Source organism: Scedosporium apiospermum, assembly GCF_000732125.1.
Source record: "Scedosporium apiospermum strain IHEM 14462 chromosome Unknown SEQ_SAPIO_0022, whole genome shotgun sequence".
Classification (NCBI taxonomy): domain Eukaryota; kingdom Fungi; phylum Ascomycota; class Sordariomycetes; order Microascales; family Microascaceae; genus Scedosporium; species Scedosporium apiospermum.
Window position 1 is genome coordinate 959,376 of NW_015971723.1, and position 23,014 is coordinate 982,389.

General features: G+C 51.4%; 5 protein-coding genes and 1 pseudogene across 5 annotated transcripts; 4 read left to right on the forward strand and 2 right to left on the reverse strand.

Annotated features, from left to right (window-relative positions):
• Nucleotides 1–7,376: 7,376 nt before the first annotated feature.
• On the forward strand, nucleotides 7,377–9,320 carry SAPIO_CDS0540 (annotated as a pseudogene; the record flags this gene model as incomplete).
• Nucleotides 9,321–12,176: 2,856 nt separating this feature from the next.
• SAPIO_CDS0541 (putative nitroreductase HBN1) lies at nucleotides 12,177–12,871 on the forward strand (the record flags this gene model as incomplete). Its single annotated transcript, XM_016783295.1, has 2 exons — nucleotides 12,177–12,566; nucleotides 12,659–12,871. The coding sequence occupies 2 exons, from the start codon at nucleotides 12,177–12,179 to the stop codon at nucleotides 12,869–12,871; spliced, it is 603 nt and encodes a 200-aa protein (XP_016646495.1).
• A 413-nt stretch (nucleotides 12,872–13,284) lies between these two features.
• On the reverse strand, nucleotides 13,285–14,784 carry SAPIO_CDS0542 (Serine/threonine protein kinase; the record flags this gene model as incomplete). Its single annotated transcript, XM_016783296.1, has 5 exons — nucleotides 13,285–13,478; nucleotides 13,550–13,715; nucleotides 13,775–14,076; nucleotides 14,148–14,482; nucleotides 14,540–14,784. The coding sequence occupies 5 exons, from the start codon at nucleotides 14,782–14,784 to the stop codon at nucleotides 13,285–13,287; spliced, it is 1,242 nt and encodes a 413-aa protein (XP_016646496.1).
• An 875-nt stretch (nucleotides 14,785–15,659) lies between these two features.
• Nucleotides 15,660–16,115, forward strand: SAPIO_CDS0543 (uncharacterized protein; the record flags this gene model as incomplete). Its single annotated transcript, XM_016783297.1, has 3 exons — nucleotides 15,660–15,782; nucleotides 15,835–15,866; nucleotides 15,920–16,115. 3 exons carry the CDS (start codon nucleotides 15,660–15,662, stop codon nucleotides 16,113–16,115), a joined length of 351 nt encoding a protein of 116 aa, XP_016646497.1.
• A 1,027-nt stretch (nucleotides 16,116–17,142) lies between these two features.
• Nucleotides 17,143–18,796, reverse strand: SAPIO_CDS0544 (uncharacterized protein; the record flags this gene model as incomplete). The annotated part of the gene is made up of 2 exons (XM_016783298.1): nucleotides 17,143–18,220; nucleotides 18,495–18,796. 2 exons carry the CDS (start codon nucleotides 18,794–18,796, stop codon nucleotides 17,143–17,145), a joined length of 1,380 nt encoding a protein of 459 aa, XP_016646498.1.
• Nucleotides 18,797–20,242: 1,446 nt separating this feature from the next.
• SAPIO_CDS0545 (uncharacterized protein) lies at nucleotides 20,243–22,436 on the forward strand (the record flags this gene model as incomplete). The annotated part of the gene is made up of 2 exons (XM_016783299.1): nucleotides 20,243–20,527; nucleotides 20,601–22,436. The coding sequence occupies 2 exons, from the start codon at nucleotides 20,243–20,245 to the stop codon at nucleotides 22,434–22,436; spliced, it is 2,121 nt and encodes a 706-aa protein (XP_016646499.1).
• Between the last annotated feature and the right edge of the window lie 578 nt (nucleotides 22,437–23,014).

Here is a 23,014-nt window from a genome sequence, read left to right on the forward strand (position 1 = left end):
ACACTTGCAGCCAGCAGTCCCGGCGCTGGTTTACCTTTAAAATCCCCTCGATCTGGTGTCTTTCCTTACACATACGCGCTGTGATCTAACGTTGCTCTCGTCCCGCGCCAACTGTCAATGTTGTCCTTCAAGACACTCCCTGAGCAACCATTCAGTCAGTTGCTGGGTCTATGTCCTTCACTGCCAAGAAAGGTTGACTGATGGACCATTTTGTTCATTCTAGAAATGAACCGCTCGCCAATAAAAGCGGAGCTGGAATCTGCGCCGTGCGGGCTCATCTAAAGCTCGGAATATACCCACGTGGTTGTCGAGATGGGATGCCAAGAGTCCAAAGACTAGGTCTGCATGTGTGGGCAAAAGCCAGCTCTGCCATCTTGGAATGGACATGTTTGGTTAATCTCTAAGAGCTCATCGAATCTCGTGTCATTCCCCCCTTGCCATTGGCCACTATGCCCGAACGACTTACATACCTTCCTATTAGACGAGACGAGTCTCCCACGATTTCACCCCAAGGCATCCATGTCAGTCGACAGCCTTTTCCCAGAGTCCAATCGTCTCCGCTCCCGATGGCAGTGGCCGTAGTTCAGTGGACTGGATGGAAATTTAACTCAACTCCTCTAGCCAGTCGGGGTGCTGGGTCCCAGAGGTTGTCCCAGAGCGAGTTCCAATACCGAGTCGAAAATGGCGTTGACTGCAGGCGATCATTCGCGAGGGACGCAAGTGCGAACCATATCAATCTTCCAGCGTCCAGGGCATTCTTGGAGGCATTGGTCTCCTCTTCTTCGAGGACGACGATCACGCTCCCTACGTGCAGCTTACAGCTCCGTCCCTTTCTCTGAAAACCCTCTCGCTTCTGCCTTTCGGCTCAACCAGATCGGGGAGGGTAATATGAGAACACAAGAGCTCGATCCTATGGCGAGGAAACAGGAGAAACTAGCTGCGTCAACGCTGTCGTGCCTTTCGAGCCATGCTCTAGTTCCCGTCAACAAGGCGGTTGGCAAAAGAGTAGGGTCTTGTGCCGGACCCCCAATCCTGCTCGACCTGCCTCGAGGATACATATGTAATCTAGAACGCTTTGTCACCGGCATTTCTTCTCGACTTGTGCTAGCAGAAGTCGGAAACCCTCTCAGACTCTTGAGAATACCTCTCTGTTGTCTTCATGGAGGTGAACGCATGATATTCAAATGGGTCCGGTTCACTCGGCATACCCATCTTGATATCTCAACTGGCGCCTTCACAATCGGGGAAGGGGGGGTGCTCGATAAGGGGGGCGGCCATTATGGTGATAATAAAAATACGACATTGGGTTTGAGAACACGAGAGAACTGAAAAATACCACTGGTTAAATAATCCTAAGTCTCGGAGTTGTTTGGCGTTTATTTCATGATTATCGAAGATACTAACGAGTGTTCTCCAGAAGATTGAGTTTCAAGGGGCTATTGTGAATACATATTGGCATCCAACCAGCCCCTGGCCAAAGGTGACACCCATCGAAGTCGGAGGAGAGGTGCCCATGTGGAGGACATCTAGCTTTCCTCATATCGTTTATGGCGGCATCGTGGTTTGGATGTCGAAAAGTTGATGCCGAGTTCGTCATGATACACCCCTCAGCAAGTCGTTTTCGTTCGGCATCGGCCATCAACACAAGCCATTTTACACTTTCAGAATGAGATGGAGCAGGATCGAACACGCCGAGGCACGCTGAGGCACGAGCAAGTGGGAAGACTCTTGGCTTCTTGGCCATTCACATACGTCTTTCAGTTCCCACCTTATTGTCAACCTCCAATTGGAACGAGCGGTTGCATTATTGCGAGAGCCTACCACTTGGTCAGAATGGACTTCGATCAACGACTTCCTCAGTGCCGATTGGGCTTCTGCGGACCAATATGAAGTCCCTTCACAGTACCATTTTACAACAGTCCAAGGCTTAGAAGATAGCTTGGATCTCGTTACAGCGGTCTGGGTCATGTACTCAGCCTAGTCACGGTTTTCTCTTGGATCGCATATCAGGACCAGCTCTGAACGACATCCCCTCGTATAGATTCGTCTCGGGCTGTGGGAGTTATGGAAGACACCCAGCGAGCCTCGTACGGTTCGGTTCGGTAAGTACGGCTTGGCCATGGAATAGATAGGATCAAGGAACATTCCGGTCCGACTTCCCCCCTGACCACTTGAACACGATGACCGCCATAGCTCCGAGCCGCTCCCAGCCTTCATCATCCATGATCCTCGTTGAGGCGGAAGGAACTTCCGGAATATCAAGAAAAAGCATGATCATATCAGCAAGGATGCCTGATTATTCGGTCTACCGCATTCTCTTGTTTCGAGGGAACGCGGGAAGAACTTTGCGCCACGTCGCCGAATATCGGCTTAAGGATTGCTGCAAGGCCTCGGATGCAAACCTCGGACGCCCAATTAGACCGAAGCGCGGACACAGAGCCTCAACGAGAAACGGTGTCGCGGGAAAGAAAGAGAAGAAGTCGCGTGCACTGTACAACTGGGTACCGAGTGGTTGCCAGGCTGTGTACGCGTCCGTACCTCTTGGCGATGGCTCCTACATACCTGGAACCGTTTCCCAGGTAGGTGGGAATCTACGAAGTACGAAGAGATATTTCAGCCGCAAGAGAGTGATGGCCTAGACTCTCCGCCATCCTCCATCACCCTGCCCCTTTCCTCCTAGTCACAAGCAGGACCAGTAGCCTTGCTCCTGTGCAATAGAGAAAGCATTGTATATGATGCTTGCCAATCATTCCGCGACACGAGTTGGGCCACCCATACTTTTGAACTTCAGGTTCAGGGTCATTTGCACAAGTACGAATAGATTGTGCTTTGCAATTTGTGACAGGCCAGTAGGACCGATCAATCCTAACTCGTCAGGCTTTCTCACCCATCTGTGTGCAGAACCCCTCCCAGATTTATTAGGCCGCGATAACGCAAGGTACAGCTATTATGGTCACCCGTCCATCGAAAGTAGAAGAAGGCTTCTTCCCCGCGCGAGACCCAGCATCCTGCTGAAAAGCAGCCAAGAGCTCATGTTTGCGGGCTTTTTAAAACTGATAGAAAGTTTCGAAATCCGAGCCCAAGATAACGCAAAAAACTCTCCATTCGACCTAATGCATCACGAAATCCTGCATCTCTTCAGTACTACACTACTTCTCATATGTACTCGCCCCCGGTCCGAGGGAGGACAAGAGCGTGAAGGGAGGAGAAGACAACAGAAGGTGGGAAAGAAAAAAAAAAAAAAAAAAATGGCGCCCCAACAGGCTGGCAAGCCCTGCAGGAGGTTGCATTCTGGACTAGGGTTGAGTGTACGCATGAGAGTCTATTGAAGGTGAGGAGAAGAACGCCCTCCGAATCAGGAAAATGTTTACCAGGGCACTGCGCGTTCGTCCAATCGTAGTACGAGCTTCGTAAATAATCTAAATGGGTGACAACGGTTTCAAGAAGAGAAAAAAGGTGAAAGAACAAAAATGTTGAGGCGAAACATGATGGGTTGCACGAAACATGTTGATCGAAGGTTTGCTTGATGATCACTCCTTGATCCTTCGAGAAGATAGCGTTAGACCGAGATCGGAGATTGATCTGATTGATAAGATTAAATCCTAGCCCGTGAAAAGGGGTGCTGCCGACTCTCCGGACGGGCGTTCCATGGTAATACGGGGAAAAAAAATTGAAGGTGGTCAATGTGTGTCGGAGAAACGACTGGTTCGGGTCATGATTACAGTTAATTTCGACTTATTTTAGTTTGCGTTTGACCTAAGAAAAGGGAGGACCACAGGGAGGATGTGAGACAACTGCATCAACCAAGGAACAAGCGAATCACTATCGGCGACTTGGAGAGGGTGGGGCGGGGATGCTCGCCCATTCAAACCGGCAGCAGTTCAGGTTGGCCATCTTTGAACTGCATGGACTGTCCGTAGCGTCCAACTAAACCGAACCACTGGTGGATGTGAGGATAGGATTGATTTGATGCCAGGAGAGTACGTACTCGCCTTCCATTCCTCTGGAGAATGTCGTAGTGCTACTGCACGCACAGTGTTACAGAGGGCTAGCAAGGGTGTCATGGACACCATCCTCCGAGCTGGTAACTCTTGGCCAGGGCAAAAACGACTTCATTCCTTCTTGTTCTTAGCCAAGGGAGAAACGGAAGTCGTGCTTTGTCGGGGCAGGAGGATCATTTCGTATGCGAGCCAGCGATGATCTACATGAAGGAAAACGACGCGCAGGGCGATCAATTGAGTTGCAATGGTCCTTTTTGTTCCTGGATTTGCATCTCACGTGGCCGTCGAGCCATTCTTGGCCTTTCTGTTGGGGCAGTCGGGGCAATCAGCTCTGAACTCCCTTCATTCCCCGAACATTCATGATCCGATTAACTGTGTATTGTTGAACCCCTTCATACTTGCATGGATTGGTCTGTTAAGATCAGCCACTTTGCACGAATTCCCAGGGCGGAGATAGTCGGATCCAGAGTGGAGGTAGTCGGCTCATCTCCCAAGGGGCATGGCCTGATCCGGAAGAAGCCCCAACCACTTCACCGACACCGAGGACAGGGCTAGAACCTTGGACGTGAAATTCCGGAGGTCGGCATTGAATGAACCGAGTCAATTTTGGGCTCGAGGCTGAGCTGAACATTGAATCTCACCAATCTTTTAAATGAATGGATGTCAATTTCTTAATTTCAAACGTTACCATCATCCAGCTTTCAATTGATGTGTGTGGCGAATCAATGTCCTGGGGGAACTGAATCAAGGTTTTCAGTGGACCACGTCGGAAACACCGTTTCGTGCAAAACTGCAAAAGCTGTCGTGACTTTCCGGAGCATTTGTTCGCAGGTCGCCGCAGAGCCTCAAACATTCAGGTGAGCGTTAGCTGTATGATGCAGAACTCAGTAGCAGGTAAATTACGGTGGTTGTTTATAGTTTAGCAGCGATGAAGAAGTGTGGCATTACTTCGTACGATTTTTTTCTCATTCGCAGAGTTTAAAAAGAAAACTGCCGAATTTCCCCGGACCCCTGGAGGAACTTTGAAGAAACAACCTTGTAGCGTGGTGTACGGAGTACTCTACCGTCGACGTGGACTCGTACGGCAGGGTTCGCGGCAAATGGCCAGCGTTAGATTATCAATCTATCCTAATTGAGACGGAAAAGAAGACACCGTTTAATGTTCTTTTTTTCCAACAAAAAAAAAAAAAAAAAAAAAAAAAAAAAAAAGACAAGTCATGTCGGATTGTCTCAATCCTCTTCTCTTGGATTCTGGGGCTTCAATTGATTTTTGTTAAAGTTAATTGCAGTCCGACTAAAAAGACAAGAAAAATAAAGGAAAAAGGAAAACGAGTACGAGAAAAGAATCGGAGGAAAATGATCTAGGACATTCAGTTAAAGTCAAGCCATGTGTTCAATCCAGCTGTCCCTGTGTCCCGGCCATCGGCTCGGTTCGGCATGTGAGGGAGTTTTGCTTTTGGGTGACATATCGAACATCGCCGTTATTTCGATCTGATAAATTGAGGAGGAGACCAGGGTGGTTGTTTATAGTCAATGTTAAAACGGCGTGTCGGTTCCAAGACGTTGGGAACATGGAGGGGAAATTTGAAGACATATGAATACGCTACGTGTACCTTCGTAAGGAGAGTTGCATTCATCCTACCCATTTATCGACGTCAATTGATCCCTCAAGAAAATAGACGACGAAACACCATTCGGTTTAATTTTCTGGACCTTCGGCAGAAGCCAGGCTGGGCCTCTTGAGCGTTGGCTGCGGAAAGAGTCATTGACGCGTCGGCTTGAGATTCCGAACAATGCGCTTGCAAACGGCACTAAATAAAAATAGGATGGACATCTGGAGGGAGATGGCGCAGGGCACATGATCCTCGGGGCTAACAAGGAAAACACTCGGGTCGCCGTTCAACTTGGATTGTGTGATTGTTGTCCCTTATCAGATGGATGCGGACACACCGTGGACGAAGCGTACTCCGTAGTATAGGCTCGTGACCGCTAGCACTAGTAATCGATCACAGCGCTGAGTTATCACTGTCCACGAGGTTGAGTATGGCAATGACAATGGAAGGAGCAAAAGGCATAGCCGACCGACAAACCGACACGGCGACCCACTTAATCCTCCCTAGTGTACATGAACTATGTACTCCGTACATTAGTGGACTACAATTGAAGGCTACTTCGGACAGAGTAAACCAAGCCGAGGAGGTTGAGGGTTCTTCAAAGAGTCAATTGTTTGGAGCAGATGTCGGAAGGAGCACTGGTCCACTGGAGTTGTACCGAGTACTGATGTTCGGTGGGAAAGAAATCAAGTCACCATTACCCCAAAAGAGTGCTATATTAGATTCAATCCATGGGTCAATTGATCAACGGGATATGATGCGCGATAATCAGCATGTTTGTACCTCGTACTGATCATAAAAAGTTGGTCCTAAGATCACCGGTGCATCACCCTATATGACGACGGTCATCATCCAAAAAAAAAAATACGGAGTATGCCTCAGCTGGATGTCAATCCAAGGCTGCCCTCCCCTCCATGAGTCCCTGCTGCGTCATGCAGGTTCTCCTCTCCGTCAGCGACTCAGCACCCAGAGGGAGCGTAGACAATTACCACACCTTGGGTAAGCGTGTCAAATGTGGTCGAGGACTCACATTGGATGATTTTGATGCTGTCTGCATTCTGTGCCCCCCTGTCTCCATAGCCGCTAAAAGTTACCTCAGAGACTCAGGAAGAAGAACGTCAAATCCAAGGCTAACTGGATTTGGGCGGTACTTCCGCAGTGACACTGAATCTGTGTTCACTGTGCAAAACTGTAGAATTGATTCGGCAGGACGGAAGACAAAAACGGAGTTCCGCGGGCTCCCCAGTCTCCACGCCACTCGCCGACGTAAAATCCATCAGATAAACCAGCGAACCCTGCAAATTATCGCTGTTCCTCAAGAACATCTTCGCCCCAATCCACTTTTCGCTCAACAGTTCGCCTTTTTTCCCCTCCTAGCTCTTAAACTTCATCAATCCCTCGATTTTCGAACTACCTAAACTTATCTTCCTTCCTACACCCTATTTCTACCTAATTGTCTAGTGTGGCTGTTTTCCTGTCAGAGTCACGAAGAAGGAACAATCCCACCATGCATATGCTGATCGTCCCTTCCTAAGAGAAAAAACCTCACATCCTTTAATAGGAGACAAATCAACAAATCGACCTCAAAATTCCAAAAGAAACACCTCAACACACTCACAGAGAGCTTTCCTTTTACTGAGAAACTTCCTCTTGTCTTCTCTCCTCGCCCTCTTTCTCTCCTGTCACGAATCGCACACCACACCACCAGGAGAATTTCTTCCTTCTCTCGAATCCTTCCTTTCTCCAATCAGCTGTGTTAAAGATGCCTTCCACGGAAATTATCAACACGCTTTTCACGCCCACGCCGACCGCGGAGCAAATTACTGACCACCTTGCCGCCACACAATTGACCGTCCCGACCGCACCCTCGGTGGCCCCCTCCCTTACCTACTCTGACGAGTCGGACGACCAAGACGACGATGTGCCCCACCCTCGACGCCGAAGGGCCTCGACCCGCCTAATTTCAAGTAGCGCCGCTGATGTTCAGCGAATTACTGGCGAGACCACCGCCGAAATCATTACCAGGTGCTGTGGGGGTGGTTGTTGCCTCAACCTGAACTCGCGACGGGACGACCTCGAATATGAGCGCATCGAATTGCCCGATAACGATGCCTTCCGATCCTTGAACCTCAGGGTTGATGGCGTCATTCCCACCACTCTGTCTAACGTCGCCGAGCTACCTGAGCAGACTGTCTTCATTGAGCCCCTCAAGGCCACGTCCCGACCCGCCAAGGAAGTCGCGACCCCCGCATCCCCAGTGGAGTCGACGGCTTCTCTACTCTCCAACGCCAGCTCCATCCCTAGTGAGGAGGAGAGCAAGGACAAGGCTGAGGAGACCCCTGCCACTACAGCCCCATCCTCCCCTGCTCTCACCCCTCTCGAACTTGAGGACCTCGATACTACCATTCAACCTCCCAGCTTCGTCCAGCCCCACCCTCCTTACAACGTTTTCCCCGCGCGCATTCACAGCGCCCGCGAGTTGACCAAGCCTGGCGCCGAGAAGCGGACGTACCATTTCGATCTCGATGTGACCGACTATCCTCCCGAGACTGGCATCGACTTCAAGGTTGGCGGCGCTATCGGCGTCATGGCTCCCAACGACACGTCAATCGTCGACCAGGTTCTCGATTGTCTTCTAATTCCTCGATTCCAACGAGACAAGCCCATTCTCTTGAAGACTACTACGGGAAGGTGGCCCACCGTTTGGGGTGATGAGCAGGCGCGTGAGCTCGTTACCACGCGACGCGACCTCCTCACCTGGTGCGTGGATATCCAATCGTACCCGCCCAACAAGCGCCTCTTGCGCCTTCTCGCCGAGCACGCCGATGACGACAACGAGCGCAAGCTTCTCTTGTTCCTCTGCTCCGCCGAGGGCCAGTCCGTGTTCTGCGACTTCCGAACCGGACCCCACATTTCCGTCACGCAAATTCTTAACGCCTTCCCCAGCTCGCACCCTCCTCTTGATGCCTTCCTATCTGTTCTCCAACAGCTCATGCCCCGATTCTACTCGCTCTCCAACGACCCCCATAAATCCTTCATCACCAAGGACGGCGAAGCCCAGCCGCGCCGTGTTGTCGAGATTGCCGTCACGGTTCATGAGACCGATGACTGGAAGCTTGGCAGGCGCACCGGCGTAGGATCCGGCTTCTTCGAACGCCAGGCTAAGAAGTTCATTAAGGCGCAAGCCTCAGGAATTGCCTCGCCCGAGATTTACATCCCCATGTTCAAGGGTCTGATGGCCAATCCCCTCGCTACCCAGTTCGTCGCCGACGGGCCCATGCTCCTCATCGGTGCCGGTGTCGGTATCGCGCCCTTCCGCGGCTTCGTGCAGAGGCGTCTCAAGACGGCCAACTGTGCCAACAAGGTCTGGGTCATCCAGGGCATTCGCGACTCGCTCGTCGATGAGATTTACAGCGGCGAGTGGGGCATCCACGAGGACGAGGTCAAGAAGATTGTGGAGAGCCGACGTGGCGAGGGCCGTTACGTCCAGGAGGAAGTGAGGCACCAGGCCGATCTCGTTTGGAAAGTTATCAACTCAGTCGATGGTAGAGTCTTCGTCTGTGGCAGTTCCAAGGGGATGGGCGAGGGTGTTGAGGAGGCGCTTCTTGATGTCGCCATGCAGAAGGGTAACCTCGAGCGAGAGGAGGCCCGGAAGTTCTGGGGATTGAAGAAGGAGGCGGGCCAGTACATTGCCGAGACGTGGTAAATTCGACACCGACTATACCCTTCCCTTCCCTCTCAACCCAAACAAGCAAACCACACCCACCCTCCGCTCGAGGAGGCGTCGCATTTCCTTCTCCACCATTGATTGACTTCGGTGGGCAGTTCATTACCGGGCATCTTTGTCCAAGGAAAAAAATGTTTCTTAATGCCTTTCTAATCAAAACTTTACACGGGCATCGAGGATAGACAAAATTGGAAGAGGCGGCATAATTGGCGCAAGAAGCATTTCTTCTGTCCTAATTTATTTCCTTTCTTTTTTCCATCCGTACCAGAAGAGTGGCTACTGAAGGCGCGACGGGACGGAGCTTACCCCGAAGCGAGGAAGTAACGGGAGCAATTCAAAGCCGAAGGCACGGTTTGGGACGAAATCCTAGAGGTGCATTGCGGCGCATTGAAACTCGTTTTCTACCGCTCTTTCGTTTTCCCTTTTTCTCTTTCTTTATACTATATTAACACTTACGCTTTTTTTTTTTTTTTTCGTCATGCAGAGCGGTCTACTTTGTTTTCCCGAAATTCATAGCCGCTGCATTTTCCGGAGTTTCGGGGTTTCATGGGAATATCAAACAATGGCATCGAAAGGTTTGGGGATGGACGAGAGAAGGAAGATGACCTCTTTTTCTTCTCGATGTTTTCCCTCGAGCTGCTCTTATGAGAGGTACACGTTTTTTTCTCCTTATGTTTTTTATGGCATTGGCGTGATGGGATGGCTTATACACCAGATGGAAGCCTTTACAGAGATACACAGATTTCTTTTTTCAAAAATTCATTGAGCAATCAACATTCCGTCCTTGATCATAATTCATGTTCGTATTCCCCTTCCTCATCCTTTGCTAAGATCTCGTTGAAGTTGCCGTGGTATGTTTCGTAGGGAGGGTGTACATCGTAGATTCTCGACGCCTGATAAGCCGATATCGAATGTCGTCTGACAGCGCAGATGAGGCTCTGCTTCTGGAAGGGACATGGGTTGCATCCGACATGGCGGGGTAGCTTCGGATATCAATTTTGTTTGGGAGGGGCAAGTCAGCACGTCAACCCCCGGCAAATCGAATGCTGTGGTCTGGCTGCAGGTGAGAAGCCTATTTTACATCATAAGAAGGAAGAACTCGATGCAGAAGGTGTCATTTCGGACTCTGTCCTTGAAATTCAACCTCCGTAATTGTTGCTCTATTATATGGATATTTGAATAAGAGGTACGAAGTAGTTTGGGAGAATCTATACTAGACTATGAGCCGGCATTGTTCCCGGATTCACCTGGACATTGTGGGGTTTGTTTGTCAATGGAGGATTGTGCAACGTCGGAGATAGTGTCGTGTATGGTGGGGACCAGGACGGCCGGCGGGCCTGTACTCCTTCGTGGTTTGGCAGTCTGGACTCAGAAGGGGGTCGAGAACATCAACATCCTTAGAATGATGCCATTCCCATCCGGGGTTGATACCTCCTCACCCCCAGAGACACGCACTTGCGCAAAATCACTTCTTCGTTGAGACTTGTTCCACCTAACTGGCGGACACCACCACCCTTCCTCGCCTCCTTCCCTCCCAACTTTGGATGCTGGAATCCAGGTACGATTAGCCTGCACATGCATATGAACAGGAGATCCGAGCTCCAATCCACAGGAGCAGGGAGAGTGACAGACAGGACCGGGGGCGCAGGGCGGATTATAGAGCATTACGAATCGAAACATGTCATGGTGATGGACAATGCAAAACGGGAAGCACCAGGATTGACGGAAATATTCTCGAGTCGGAAGTAGCCTGTAGCTTATCGTCAATCGAACAACACCACCTCTCGATCTAGAATTCCAACTTTGGAAGGGAAACAATGAGCAAGAGCACACCACTGCCCCACCCTAGCCGATCCTCCTTCCAATTGTCGTTGAATCTCTCGATGTGTGCATTGTACCCAAGCAAACCAGGCTGACAAGTTCACCCCACCTTCCGGCCCCGCCGTTGTACCTGGATTACGGATGCTTACCCAAGCACCCGCTCCACCTTCGCACGGGATTACAAATGTCGCTGGCACTGAGAAATTGTATGATTCCAATGATTTCGCAGCCATGACAATTCGTATCTCAGCACGTCGTCTACCCCAACGCTCCTAGACGCCCCCGTCGTGTCGTCCGATGAGACAATGGAACTTACGAAGGATTATGTTTGCATCATCGACGATTATTACTGGAAATCTGGAAAATCTGGCGGGGCAGAATCGCACACCCCCGATTGCGTCTTCGTGATCGCACGCTTGCGTTTTGCCCACGCCCACCTGCCCCTCCATCATTCATCCATCCATAATCACCTTTGCCGACAGAGCCTGGACTTGACCAACCGGGCTGTTTCCGGCTGTTGCCGTGATAACATCAGATAACATTAGCAATGGTCAATCTTGTTCCTAACTAACTGAATCAACTATTACGAAGTACACTAACTCCCGAATATTTTTTTTCTTTCTCTTCTCTTTTTCCATTCTTGGTTTCCAATCCATTATGTGATGCATGCGGTGTACCTGACAAGTTAGTTCGACATTGATCCACCCCCCGTTCCTGTTGCTGTGGGTATCTTAGTCTTGGTTTCATCGGCTGCGTTGCCAAGGTGGAGAAAGCAAGGCAGGAGTGACGGAAGCGAAGAACAGATCAATTGATCCCCTTCGATAGTACTTCGTAGCTTCCGGCAATATATATGTCCCCCGTCCCCCCCCGTCTTGTTTTCTAGATCTCTTCTCTTCCGTATCAATCAATCAAACAAACCAAAAGCAAGGCATCTTCTCTGCCATCTCAGCCTCCGCGCACACTTTTTCCAGACTTACACCAAAAATCCACACTTACAAAACCCAAACTGTCAAAATGGCCGCCACCCTCCTCAAGCTCATCAAGGACCGCCGCACCTACTACCCCCTCAGCAAGGACCTCACCATCCCCGCCTCCCGCATCGAGGAGATCGTCGGCCAGCTCATCACTGACGTCCCCTCCTCCTTCAACTCCCAGTCCAACCGCGCCGTCCTCCTCCTCGGCGCCGAGCACGACAAGCTCTGGGACATCACCTCCGATGCCCTCCGCGCCGTCGTCCCCGAGGAGAACTGGAAGCCCACTGGCGACAAGCTCGCGCTCTTCAAGGGCGGTGCCGGCACCGTTCTCTTCTTCGTCGATGAGGAGCCCGTGAAGGAGTTGCAGAAGAACTTTGCGCTTTATGCTGATAAGTTCCCCGTTTGGGCTGATCAGTCTCTTGGCATGCTCGTAAGTTTTTTTTTTTTAACCCTTGTCTTTCAACACAGTAGCTTCCAACACTACAAAACAATGGAGTTGCTAACACAGATTCTTCTTTCTAGCAATTCGCTGTCTGGACCGCCCTCGAAGCCGAAGGCCTCGGCGCCAACCTCCAGCACTACAACCCCCTCCCCGACGCCAAGATCGCCGAGACCTGGAAGATCCCCGCCTCGTGGAAGCTCAACGCCCAGCTCGTCTTCGGTGGACGCACCGGCGAGGCCGGCCCCAAGGAGTCCAAGCCCGTTAGCGAGGTCTTCAAGGTCCACAGCTCTTAAGCAGCTGAAGGAAGCTTTCGATGGCTTGACTAGATCGACGATTCCTTTCTCTCTTCGTTTATGTTTATGATGCGCTGGAGTTTATAAACGTTCTTTTCTTCGTTTTGGAAAAATGCATTGGGCGGAGTCTTCTAAGACACGGACTTGAGATGGCGGGGGACTTTACATGGATGTCGATGGTGTGTTAAGCGCTTAGGGGTTGATTCCTGACTCTCCTGGTAGATAAACCTGGTTATTACAATAGAGATCATGCTTTGCACAACTACGCTTTCCAAAGATGGTGCATGCGAAGGAATCCGAATCCTGTGGTGAATTGAGAATGCTTGCTGATGTTCAAATACAACCAAAACGCCCAGTAGATGCTACAGGCATTTCTTGCCCAGACAGACATTTTACTCAAGATCAATGCCCAGTTAACCCTCTAAAGTCTTACGGATCCACTCGTCGTCTTGCAGTTCCTTAGCAGAGCTACGTTTGGCCGGATCCCACTGCAGCATCTTCTCCATCAGGCGCAAGAAACTGGCCCTCTCCTCCTGTCCTTCAAGGGTAGTTTCCCTCTGTTCAAGCGGTTTCCGATCCTCTAAGAGATTCTCGGGGTAAAAGGCACCTAGAAACCCAGAGATGGTGAGCTGCTAATGGAATGGAATTTGCCATAAGATAGAGATATTATTGGCCTACCATCATCAGAAAAGAACTTGTGGGTGAGGTTCCCTCGGGCAAGAAGACCGGGCGGAGGAGGTCCGAGCAGTTTTATCATCTCGGCCAGGTGAGCTCGGCTTCGGTAACTCTCAAATTCCGGATCGTGACCAGTGAATAAGGACTCGCCTTCAAAAATATTCCAAACCTGCGCGCAAACTTGGTTTAGTTCATAAAAGTCATGGGTTATCGACCAAACCGTCTTACCATGCATCCCACATTCCATATATCAACCTCATACGACCACGGGACCTCCAGAATGACCTCTGGGGCTCGATAGATATTAGGTTGAATATCTTCCAAGTGCTCTACACCACCAGGTATGGCCGATCCAAAGTCACAGAGAACCGGGGCACCCCATTTTTGGGGCATTCTGAGCTCCCGGGACACGTAGATTGTTCTTCCATCTACCTCTTTCCTCGGACAAGGGGTCTCAAGCTCATTCTCCATGAAGCTACTGAAGACGGAATCATCGTCGATGCCAAACATGATATTGTCCGCCTTGATGTCTGATAGATGGCGTGCGTAAGTAAATAATGGAAGGAGAAGAGGGTAAAGTTGGAGAATATAGAATATATACCGGCATGTATAACCTGGCATTCCGTATGCAGGTAGTCTAGCGCCAAAAACACGCGCTTGAGCACAAATGCTAGAACTGGAGCAGGAAGTCTCTGCACCGGGTTGCGGTACAAAAAGGTCAACACACTGTCCCATAATGGAGGATGTACGAGGCACCGATGCTTGTCCTCCGGGCCATCGACATCAAACGAGTCAAGTAGTGACCGAACGGCGCTGCGGCCTGGGTGACTTGTTGAGCCTCTCTCTATGCGTTTGTACATCTGCAGCTCATCATCCAGTTGCTGTCCCATAGATGCAGACTTGATAAAGATCTTTAGGGTAACGTAGCGACGGTAGCTATGATCAAAGGGTGAGCAGATGCGGACTTCCACGGATGGCATCGGGGATCCTTACGTCATGTCCCGCGCAAGCCACACAGTTGAGCTGGCTCCGAATCCCAGTTTTCCTATGATCTGATACTGGTCTTTGAAGATTTCTCCTATTCGAGCTGGGTAATACCGGGAAGCAACGTAATCTGGCATGGTCTCTTCTTCGATTTTCTGGCTCACTGGTATTCGGACGAAACTCGGATTGGTGAAGCCGACAGGCTTCCATGTACGCCCTAGCCGGGGCAAAGAGCGTAGAAACGACTGCAGCATCGTTTAGGATGATGGGAATGGGGCTTATCATACAAAACACCAAATAAAAGAGTAGAATGAAAGTGATCAACACCGTTTTGTTGACAAAGGGGACGGACGCGGATGATGGCCGAGAACCGAAAATCAACTTTGAGGTAAGAAATCCGCGTCACGTGATTAAGCACAGCTCGAGAAAAGGATTAGGACATGATAGTGAGGGAGCTCGAGCTCTTCCTGTAAGCGCCGATGGATCATGAGGTCTCTTTCATATTGAGGAGGATGCAGGAGGCTATTGATGGTCCGAGAATTGGCTTCTATAATTAGTGGATGTGACCGTTCGATTACCTCTGCGTGTGAATCCCACTACACACGCGCCGTTGTGGGGCAAACAGTACTCCACAGTCCACCCTTCCGTGTCGACTGCATTCACGGTTGTTTCAACGCCCATTCTAATGTAGAAATCAGTTCGATATCTAACCCTCTCCATTGAAGCTAAAGGTGTAGCACAGGTGAGAGTTAGCCGCCTGAACCCGGTGTCTCCGCCAGGCACCAATAAATTCTAGGTGGTTTGACGCCTGCAGTGTGCAGGTTATTGGCTGTGGATCGCCCATCATAGCCTCGCCTCTGTCACAACCCTGTGCACCCATGAGAATCCTACGAGGATGGTTTCTCACTCACAAGTACCTCAAGTTAGCCGCCGGCCGACGACCTCGTGTGCCATGCGGCGGCCTGATGAATGAGGGAGAGACTAGATAGAGCCATGCAATTGAAAGCATGCCCTCGATGTATAAATCCCCTCGTCTCCTCCGCAACCAGCATCCGTAGAGTATTGCAAATCACATCCCCGATTTTACCAACTTTAGCCCATCCTAAGAAGGTACCGAAGCACCCTCACTATGTCTCGAGCTTTCTCTACCGCTATTCCGAACCTTGCCAAATGGCTGGGGTACAAGAGGGAGTTGCTTCCTCCCGTGTTCGAGCGGGCCGCCGTGCGTTACGCAGAGAACGGTGCCGTGAAGGTATGTATGTTATCAGAAATGCCGAAAGGCCCCTTTACTAAACCTTACTCAGAAAGTCGGGAAAATCGAATCTATCGAGATTTTGTAAGTCACATTTTATTCTTGTTAAGATGTCTACTGACGAATGATTCTTGTAGGCATCGCAATGATGGCAGTAGCCCCGTTCACCAGTCCAGCTACAACCCGGATGATAAGGAGCTGATTCTCAGCGTCCGAATCACCCCGGCCGACGGTAGTCGGGCTCGAACTCACCACATTTACGCGGATGGTACCGGCACCATCAGGAAGGGCGACAAGCGCGAATATTCGACGTCCGCCAGGCAGGCAGCTTGAATACCGCCATCTCCATACATGAGTTTGCTGCTATCACTCCTGGCTGTTGATTGAAATGAGATCTGATATATTTCTGGCTAAGGTCGAGTCTTGGGTAGATTTAGTCTATTGTTCAATGTCCAATTCTGTTTTGCGGCGTTGGGAGGGAATGCATTGGGGGTATAAGTTGGGTCTCTTTTTGTTTTTGATAGGGGAGGTTTCATCTGCGAGAATCTTTGCGTTTGAGGCAAGACGCAGTAGAATTGTCTACTTGTCAAATTAAGAATCAGTATAGCTAGTTTTTCTCTCCTCCAAAGAAGCTTTTTTGTATCAAAGTATATATTAAGAGCTCCCTTAGATTAATTTTGTCAGGCGATTATATCCCTCGTTGATTCCATCTCCCACTTGAAACATACATGCCATCGTCTTCCTCGGAGGACGCACCCCGACGATGTAAGCCAAGAGGAAAGAGCCCCGGCCCCGCACCTTCCTCGACACCCACGCCCTCCACCACATGCTTTACTATGAGCCAACGGCAAGAACTTCCAACCGAGCAGCTCAAGTAGTGGTGACACTACGACCAGTGGCCAAGTGGTCATTGGAGCGCTCAGAAGGTTAGAAAAATGCAATTTTTCGTAGCTCGCTGGAAGCAACCGGGATTCGATCCTGGGAGCGACCCGCGAGCGAGCTTTTTGCCTTTTTTTTGTTCTTTATTCTATTCCTATCGTACCCGCCGAGAAGACAATAAATATACCTGGGTGAAACGATGGACGTATCCTCATCGTCTCGATGATGTAAATCCCTAATTTTCAATGTTTTGTTCGTAAACTCGGATCGGCTGCTCTGGGGATGTCGTCGGGATTTCCATAGAGAGTTGCCACGATCAAGAACTCGTTGCCATCCGTATAAGCTAGATTTCGAACGAAAGGTTCTATCTGAGCGAGTGGTTTGTGCTAACTGCGTAGATTATAAGTTATCTGTTGGGGTATGTTGTTGAAGTCTATATCCAATGTTGAAATTAAATCCTCGGTCGTCCTTTTTTTTGTTGTTAGACCCGCGTCGTGTAACCCAGGGCCTGGCCCATCTTAATCTTCTGGCCCTTCTCCACCTCCCAAACCCACCCGCTGCGCGTGCCATCCTCCTCCTTCTTCTCTACCGGCGCCTCAAATACAAGTACAATGGTGCTACCCAGCTGGAACCCTCCCATCTCCTCGCCTCGTCGCACGCAGTGACCGTGCAGGACAGGGCTGGCGGAGGCGTAGGTCGCCTCCGAGAAACCGAGGTAGGTTTCGCCCTTCGCCGCCGCTTCCTCGGCAGCTCGGTCGGCGGCCGTGTCCGTGGTGAGGCTGTTCGTGCGGAGCTCGCGATCAAAGTTGATCTTGATGGATCCTACGTTGGTGGCGCCGACGGGGACGTAGCTGAAGAAACCCCACCGCCAGCGTCCAAGGAGCACCACTCGCTCGTTGAGGGTAAAGAGTCCGGGAAGTGTCCTCTGCAGATAGGGCGATACGCTGTAGAGCTCACCAGCGAAATGACGGCGCCTCTCGACTACCCAGTTTGCGGGCGAGTGGAATCTGTGGTAATCTCCGGGGGCAAGATAGATGACGGCGTAGTAGAGTACGGTCTGCTTATCGGGGGAGAGCATGTCGTACCACTGAGGCTCGCCACGGGCAAGATCGGCCTCCACCGCGGCGACAGCAGATTCGGAGTCTCGCCTCACGGCCTGATCCCTGAGCGATCCCTTGCGTCCGTTCGTTGCCTGGCCAGTGAAGAGGTTGGGGAGTGTGTAGGAGATTCCGTTCAGTCTCGCGAATTCTTCGTGCTCGTTTACCAGCACCTCATCCTTCGCCATGTCGTTCGGGTCTCGAGGATCGGACGGCCAGGGCGTGATGCTGGGAGGCGGTGTGTGCTTTCCAAGGAGACCATCAATTGTGTACGTCATGCCTTTTACCTGTTCGATGTCATTGCCGTCTATCTGACCGAATTGAAGAATTCGTCCGTCCGAAGGAGAGAGTAACGCATCCGGTCGAGGGTCCAAGGGTCGTACTCCAGGTTTAAGGGTCCGGTAAAAGAATGCTGCCAAATTTTTATAGCTGCGAAGATCGGGTTCTGCTACCTCATCAAGACTGTTGAAAACGTTAGATATCACAATGTGTGTGTACAAGAAAGGAAGGAGGTCACGCGAGCGTGAAACATACTTTACGCCGAAGAAATACGAATATAGTTTAAAACCAGGAGTTCTCAGGACGGATGGAATAGTCAACTCGTTGAACCATCCCCAAAGCCTCGAAATTGCCTTCAATGGCAGAGTAGACATCACACGAACTTGCCTGCAATTGGCCTATACGTAAGAATCTGGAAAGGAAAAAAAATGTGAGGAGAGACCACCTGCAAACTTACCATGGTCCGTCGGGCCGTACCCTAGGCCGTTTCTTGGGCCGTTTTGTGCTCCTTTCCTCTTGAATCTCCGGACGTTCATTCTGCTCCTGCTGTTCGATTCTCACAGGCTCCAGATCTTTGCCAGTCGTCTTGTACGACTTGTAGAGATGTAGGAACCCAACAACGCCGATGCCAACGCTCACGGGAATGGAATACCATTGTATCTTGGAACCCTGAGGGTTCCTGGGACGCTGCCGAGACTGCTGGTGATATTCCCGGCGAGAGGCCTCGGGGACGCGTCGACGTCGGAGAGACAAACGCATCGTAGTGGTGGTGGTGGTGGAGGTGGGAAGCTGCCGGTACAAGCAGCTGGGAGCGTGTGTAGTGACAGTTCCAGGGAACAGTCCGATCACGCGGGGACCACGGGGGAGTCCCCCGGGCAGTCTAGCGGCCATGTGTGTAGGTAATGTACTGTCTCAAGGCCTGGGCCTTCGACAGGTTTCCATCAGAAGGCGGTGGGGAGGGAGATCCGTTGGAAGGGAAGACACAAAAAAAAAAGACTACCGCCGGGTCAGGGTCAGGTGTCGGTTACAATAACCGAAAGCTGCAGCTTTCACCGTTGGCGGCTGGGAGACTGGGGGGGTTTCTCTTCAATTTCCCTGCACAGGCGACGCAAAGTTCGTTGGGGATATGCACAAGATCGAAATCGGCGACGCACTTAGGGGCGTGGGATGAGCTCTTTTTCCTAGCTAACGCTGTTCTGGTTGGGCCGGACGAAGACGCGTAGGTTTATGTACTCCGCTCTTGTCTAGTGGGGACGGGATTGTTGAGGCGTGGGATTTTAGTCAAAAAGGGGGTTTTGGCCAGACACATCGTCCGCACATGCAAATTATTTGCAGTTTTTTATCAATTTCATTTCGAGATTTGATTCAATGACGTCCCCATCAGAGATTGCCGTGTTATGCAGGCTGCTTGTGGTGGCCCGGAAAATCAGAATCTCCGTGTCCCTCGGCTCTTTATTGGCCAGGGGTTGTTGGAGGGAGTAGAATGTTCTGATTGGCGCAACGGTAAATCCCGTTGCCCCACCCGTTTTCACGAGTCTTCTTCCTTAGCCCTCTACTTAGCCCACGCCTTGGCAGCGACGACCCAAGCCACCAAGCCTCAAATCCAGCGGCGAAGTCGGATTAGTCATGTACACAGGAAGAAGAATCCAGCTATTCCTCTCGTGGCGACAGGTGTCAGGTACCACGAAGCGGAATGGAAAGAGCTCCCGAACGAGCAAGTTGTCAATGAGCGAACATGCCAACATTTTAGGCTCATCGACTCGAGCATTTTAACTTTTAGCCATCCGTCCTTTCGTTCTCGGGTCCTCCGACCTTGAAGTTGTCCGCTCTTTTCTGTTGTTGACTCGTCGAAGAAAAATCACTACAGCGAGCTTTACCTGTGCCGTTGTTCGATTGCGTGTCATCGCCGGAGAAGTACACACACAATCTTCAAGCCACGGTATCCATCACCGACCAGCGATACACTCTCTAGCAACTCGAGCCTTTTCGATTTCCTATCCACCCTGGTAGCAACTTCCTTCTCCGGCCGCTTACGGAGACGTGGATGCAAACGAATTAAACCTCCCAAAGCTTATGTCGCACCCTGGCACAGCAACGCCGTCTTTTATCCAACTCATCACGAGACTTAAAACTGCGCAATCCTACCTTCACTGACCTCGAGCGTCACGATACTTCAACAGCCATCGCTTTGAATTCCCATCCATCATGGAGCCCGAGGAGGCTCCCCAGGCCGCCCACGATGCTCCCGACTCCGAGGCCCCAGTGCCCGCCGAGCAGCTCACTATCAACCTGAAGATCATCTCTCCAAATCTCACCCAGCCCCTCAGTCTTCCCGACCTACCTGTGACTACAACCGTTGTGCAGTTGAAGGAGAGGATACGGCAGCAGCTCCATAGCCGGCCGGCTGATCCTCAGCAGCGCCTAATTTACAGAGGTCGCATGCTGAACCGTCCCGAAGAGAAACTTCTGGACCTGTTTGGTGAAGAGATGGTAAGACTGCCAATATCCGGAACTTTGGTTAGCACTTGACAACATTGACTAACTGTTCATCTCCTACGTCTAGATCCGTACCTCCGACCAGCAGTCCATACATCTTATCCTCCCCGAGCAACTCGAAAGCCCATCACTCTCTTCCACAACGACGCCGGTTCGCGGTCAGAGCCCCGCGCCAGCGCAAGCGCCACGTGCTCAGGACGCCATCAACAATGCCCACCAGTATTTCGACTCCGTCTTCCAACAGAGTGCTCGTCACATGGCACGAAGATTACCTACTGTGACAACGACCGTGACTACACCGATCGGTGGACCTCAGCAAGCACCTGGCCATGCTGACCAACATGCCCACCACCCTAATCCTCATCCTGGTACATATAATGCCCACCCGACCGCTCCTCAGATGTACCGCAGTCAACACTCCCCCGCCTACACACAGAACCTCCAGCAATTCGCCCAACGCCTGAGCAGGGAAGCGGCATGGCATAGAGCGCATATGCAGTACGACCGCGCCGCGATGGGTATGGGTGGTCTTAGGTACAACAATCTTCCTCCTCAAGTGCCTGCTGTCAACACCCCAGAGGCCAGTGGCGCCCAGCGCCGCACCAGTCCGGTCCCGAATACCGACGGGCATCGAGTAAACGCAACCGAGCAGGGGCTCTCCGATTCCGAAGTACAGAATATCCTCCGAGGGGCGGACACGCGCCAGGCGATTCAAACCATGACAGCTGCCATGCAGAGAAGCACATCGGGTGCATCGATGGGCCTGCCCCAGAGCGGGAGGGCTACGCCGAATCAAACGTCCCGCACTCCCAGTGGCAGTACTAGCTCTGGTCTGTCTGGCGCTACGGAAGTCTACATCCTGAACTCGCCGAATGGGCCCCGCGGCCTGTTGATAAACAACCATTCCGAGACATACTATACACCATCCCTACGCCCGACGGCCACAACAACTGGTTCTTCTTACGGATTACCGCTCCCTCAGCTACGGAGGAACGTCACGTTCACCACGGACACCCACGCGCCAGCCGCAGCGTCGCAGCAGCAGCAACATAACCAGCCAAGAGAAGGACAGGGTCGAGTTCGGCGCCGAATGAGGGTTCAAGTTCATCGTGCGGGACGCATACCTGTTGGTGTCCGTCAAAACAATGCGGGCATGGTTGCGCTGATTGCCAGGCTGTGGCCCCATTTCTGGTTGGCGGTGAGGCTTGGACTGTTTGTGTGGTGGTTCACCTCGCCCACCTCCAGCTGGTCGAGGTGGATTGCCGTCATCGCGATTGCTATTTCGATCTTTGTACTGAACACTGGCGCCCTCGATGGATTCGCTGATCAACTGTGGAGGATCATATGCCGTCACATGGAGAACCTCATCCCCATGGCAGGTCCGGAGGCTGTCCAAGCCCTTCGCCGAGATGGTAACCAGAATCAAAACCAGAACCAGAACCCGAATGAGGCCGGGCACGCCGCTCCCACGCAGCAGAGAGGTGGTGGCGGAAACGGCGAGAACCCCGACCCCGCCACCATGGCTGCCCGGCTCGTCGAGCAACGCCGGGAAGCCAACGGCAACTGGCTCCTCAACCGCGTCCGTCGCGCCGAACGAGCTGGCTTGCTGTTCCTTGCTAGCATCGCCCCAGGTGTTGCCGAGCGTCATATTGCGAACCTTGAGGCAGAGGCGGGGCGGCAGCGTAGGGAGGCTGAAACTGAGGCAGCGGCTGAGGAGGCGAGACGCGCTGCTGAGAGCGAGGCTGCTGCGGAGGCTGGTGACGAGGCTTCGGGTGCTGAAGGATCGGGTGCCGCTGAAGGTGAAGGCAGTAGTGAAGAGGAGAATGTCCCTCAGGTCAATGTCGAGGGGCCTCCTCCACCTGCAGACGCACCAGCTCCACAGCCTGAACTCATCGCAGTTTGAATGTATCGATCACCTAACATCCGACCTAAAGGGATGGGCAGCAGGCAGTAGGAGAGTGTAGTTGCGGGCCTTCAAACCTCGAGAAGTGATCATCATCCCTCAGTCGTTTTACTTTTCTTCTTCCCTTTTTTTCCTCGTTTTTTTTTTTTTTTTTTTTTTTTCACGAACAGATTAAGGCTCAGGCCCTCGACAAAATCAAAGCAGAAGCGAGTCAAAGAGAGCTTTTTAGGCGTTTGGGGGGAAGCATTTGAATTTGACTTTGTTTTTTTTTCCCAATCCTATGTAGACGACTTGAAGATTGTGGTGGAGGAACATTAATGAACCAACACTGAAGTTTCTTTGCGAACGTCCTTTAGCGCTGTTCACTTGTGTACATAACTTCTCGGAATCTGTGATTAGCTTGATTCTATGTATAAAAAAAAGCTTGACTCTGGTGAATTCGAGGCTGAGGAGCCATGTGTGATTTTGTGACCTGACTTCACTTGGAGGACTATAATAGATAGGATGCAGCAGGGTAAGTTTCCGTTTGTGACTGACTACCGGTCTATAAAGCTCCATACAATCAAGCCCAAGAACCG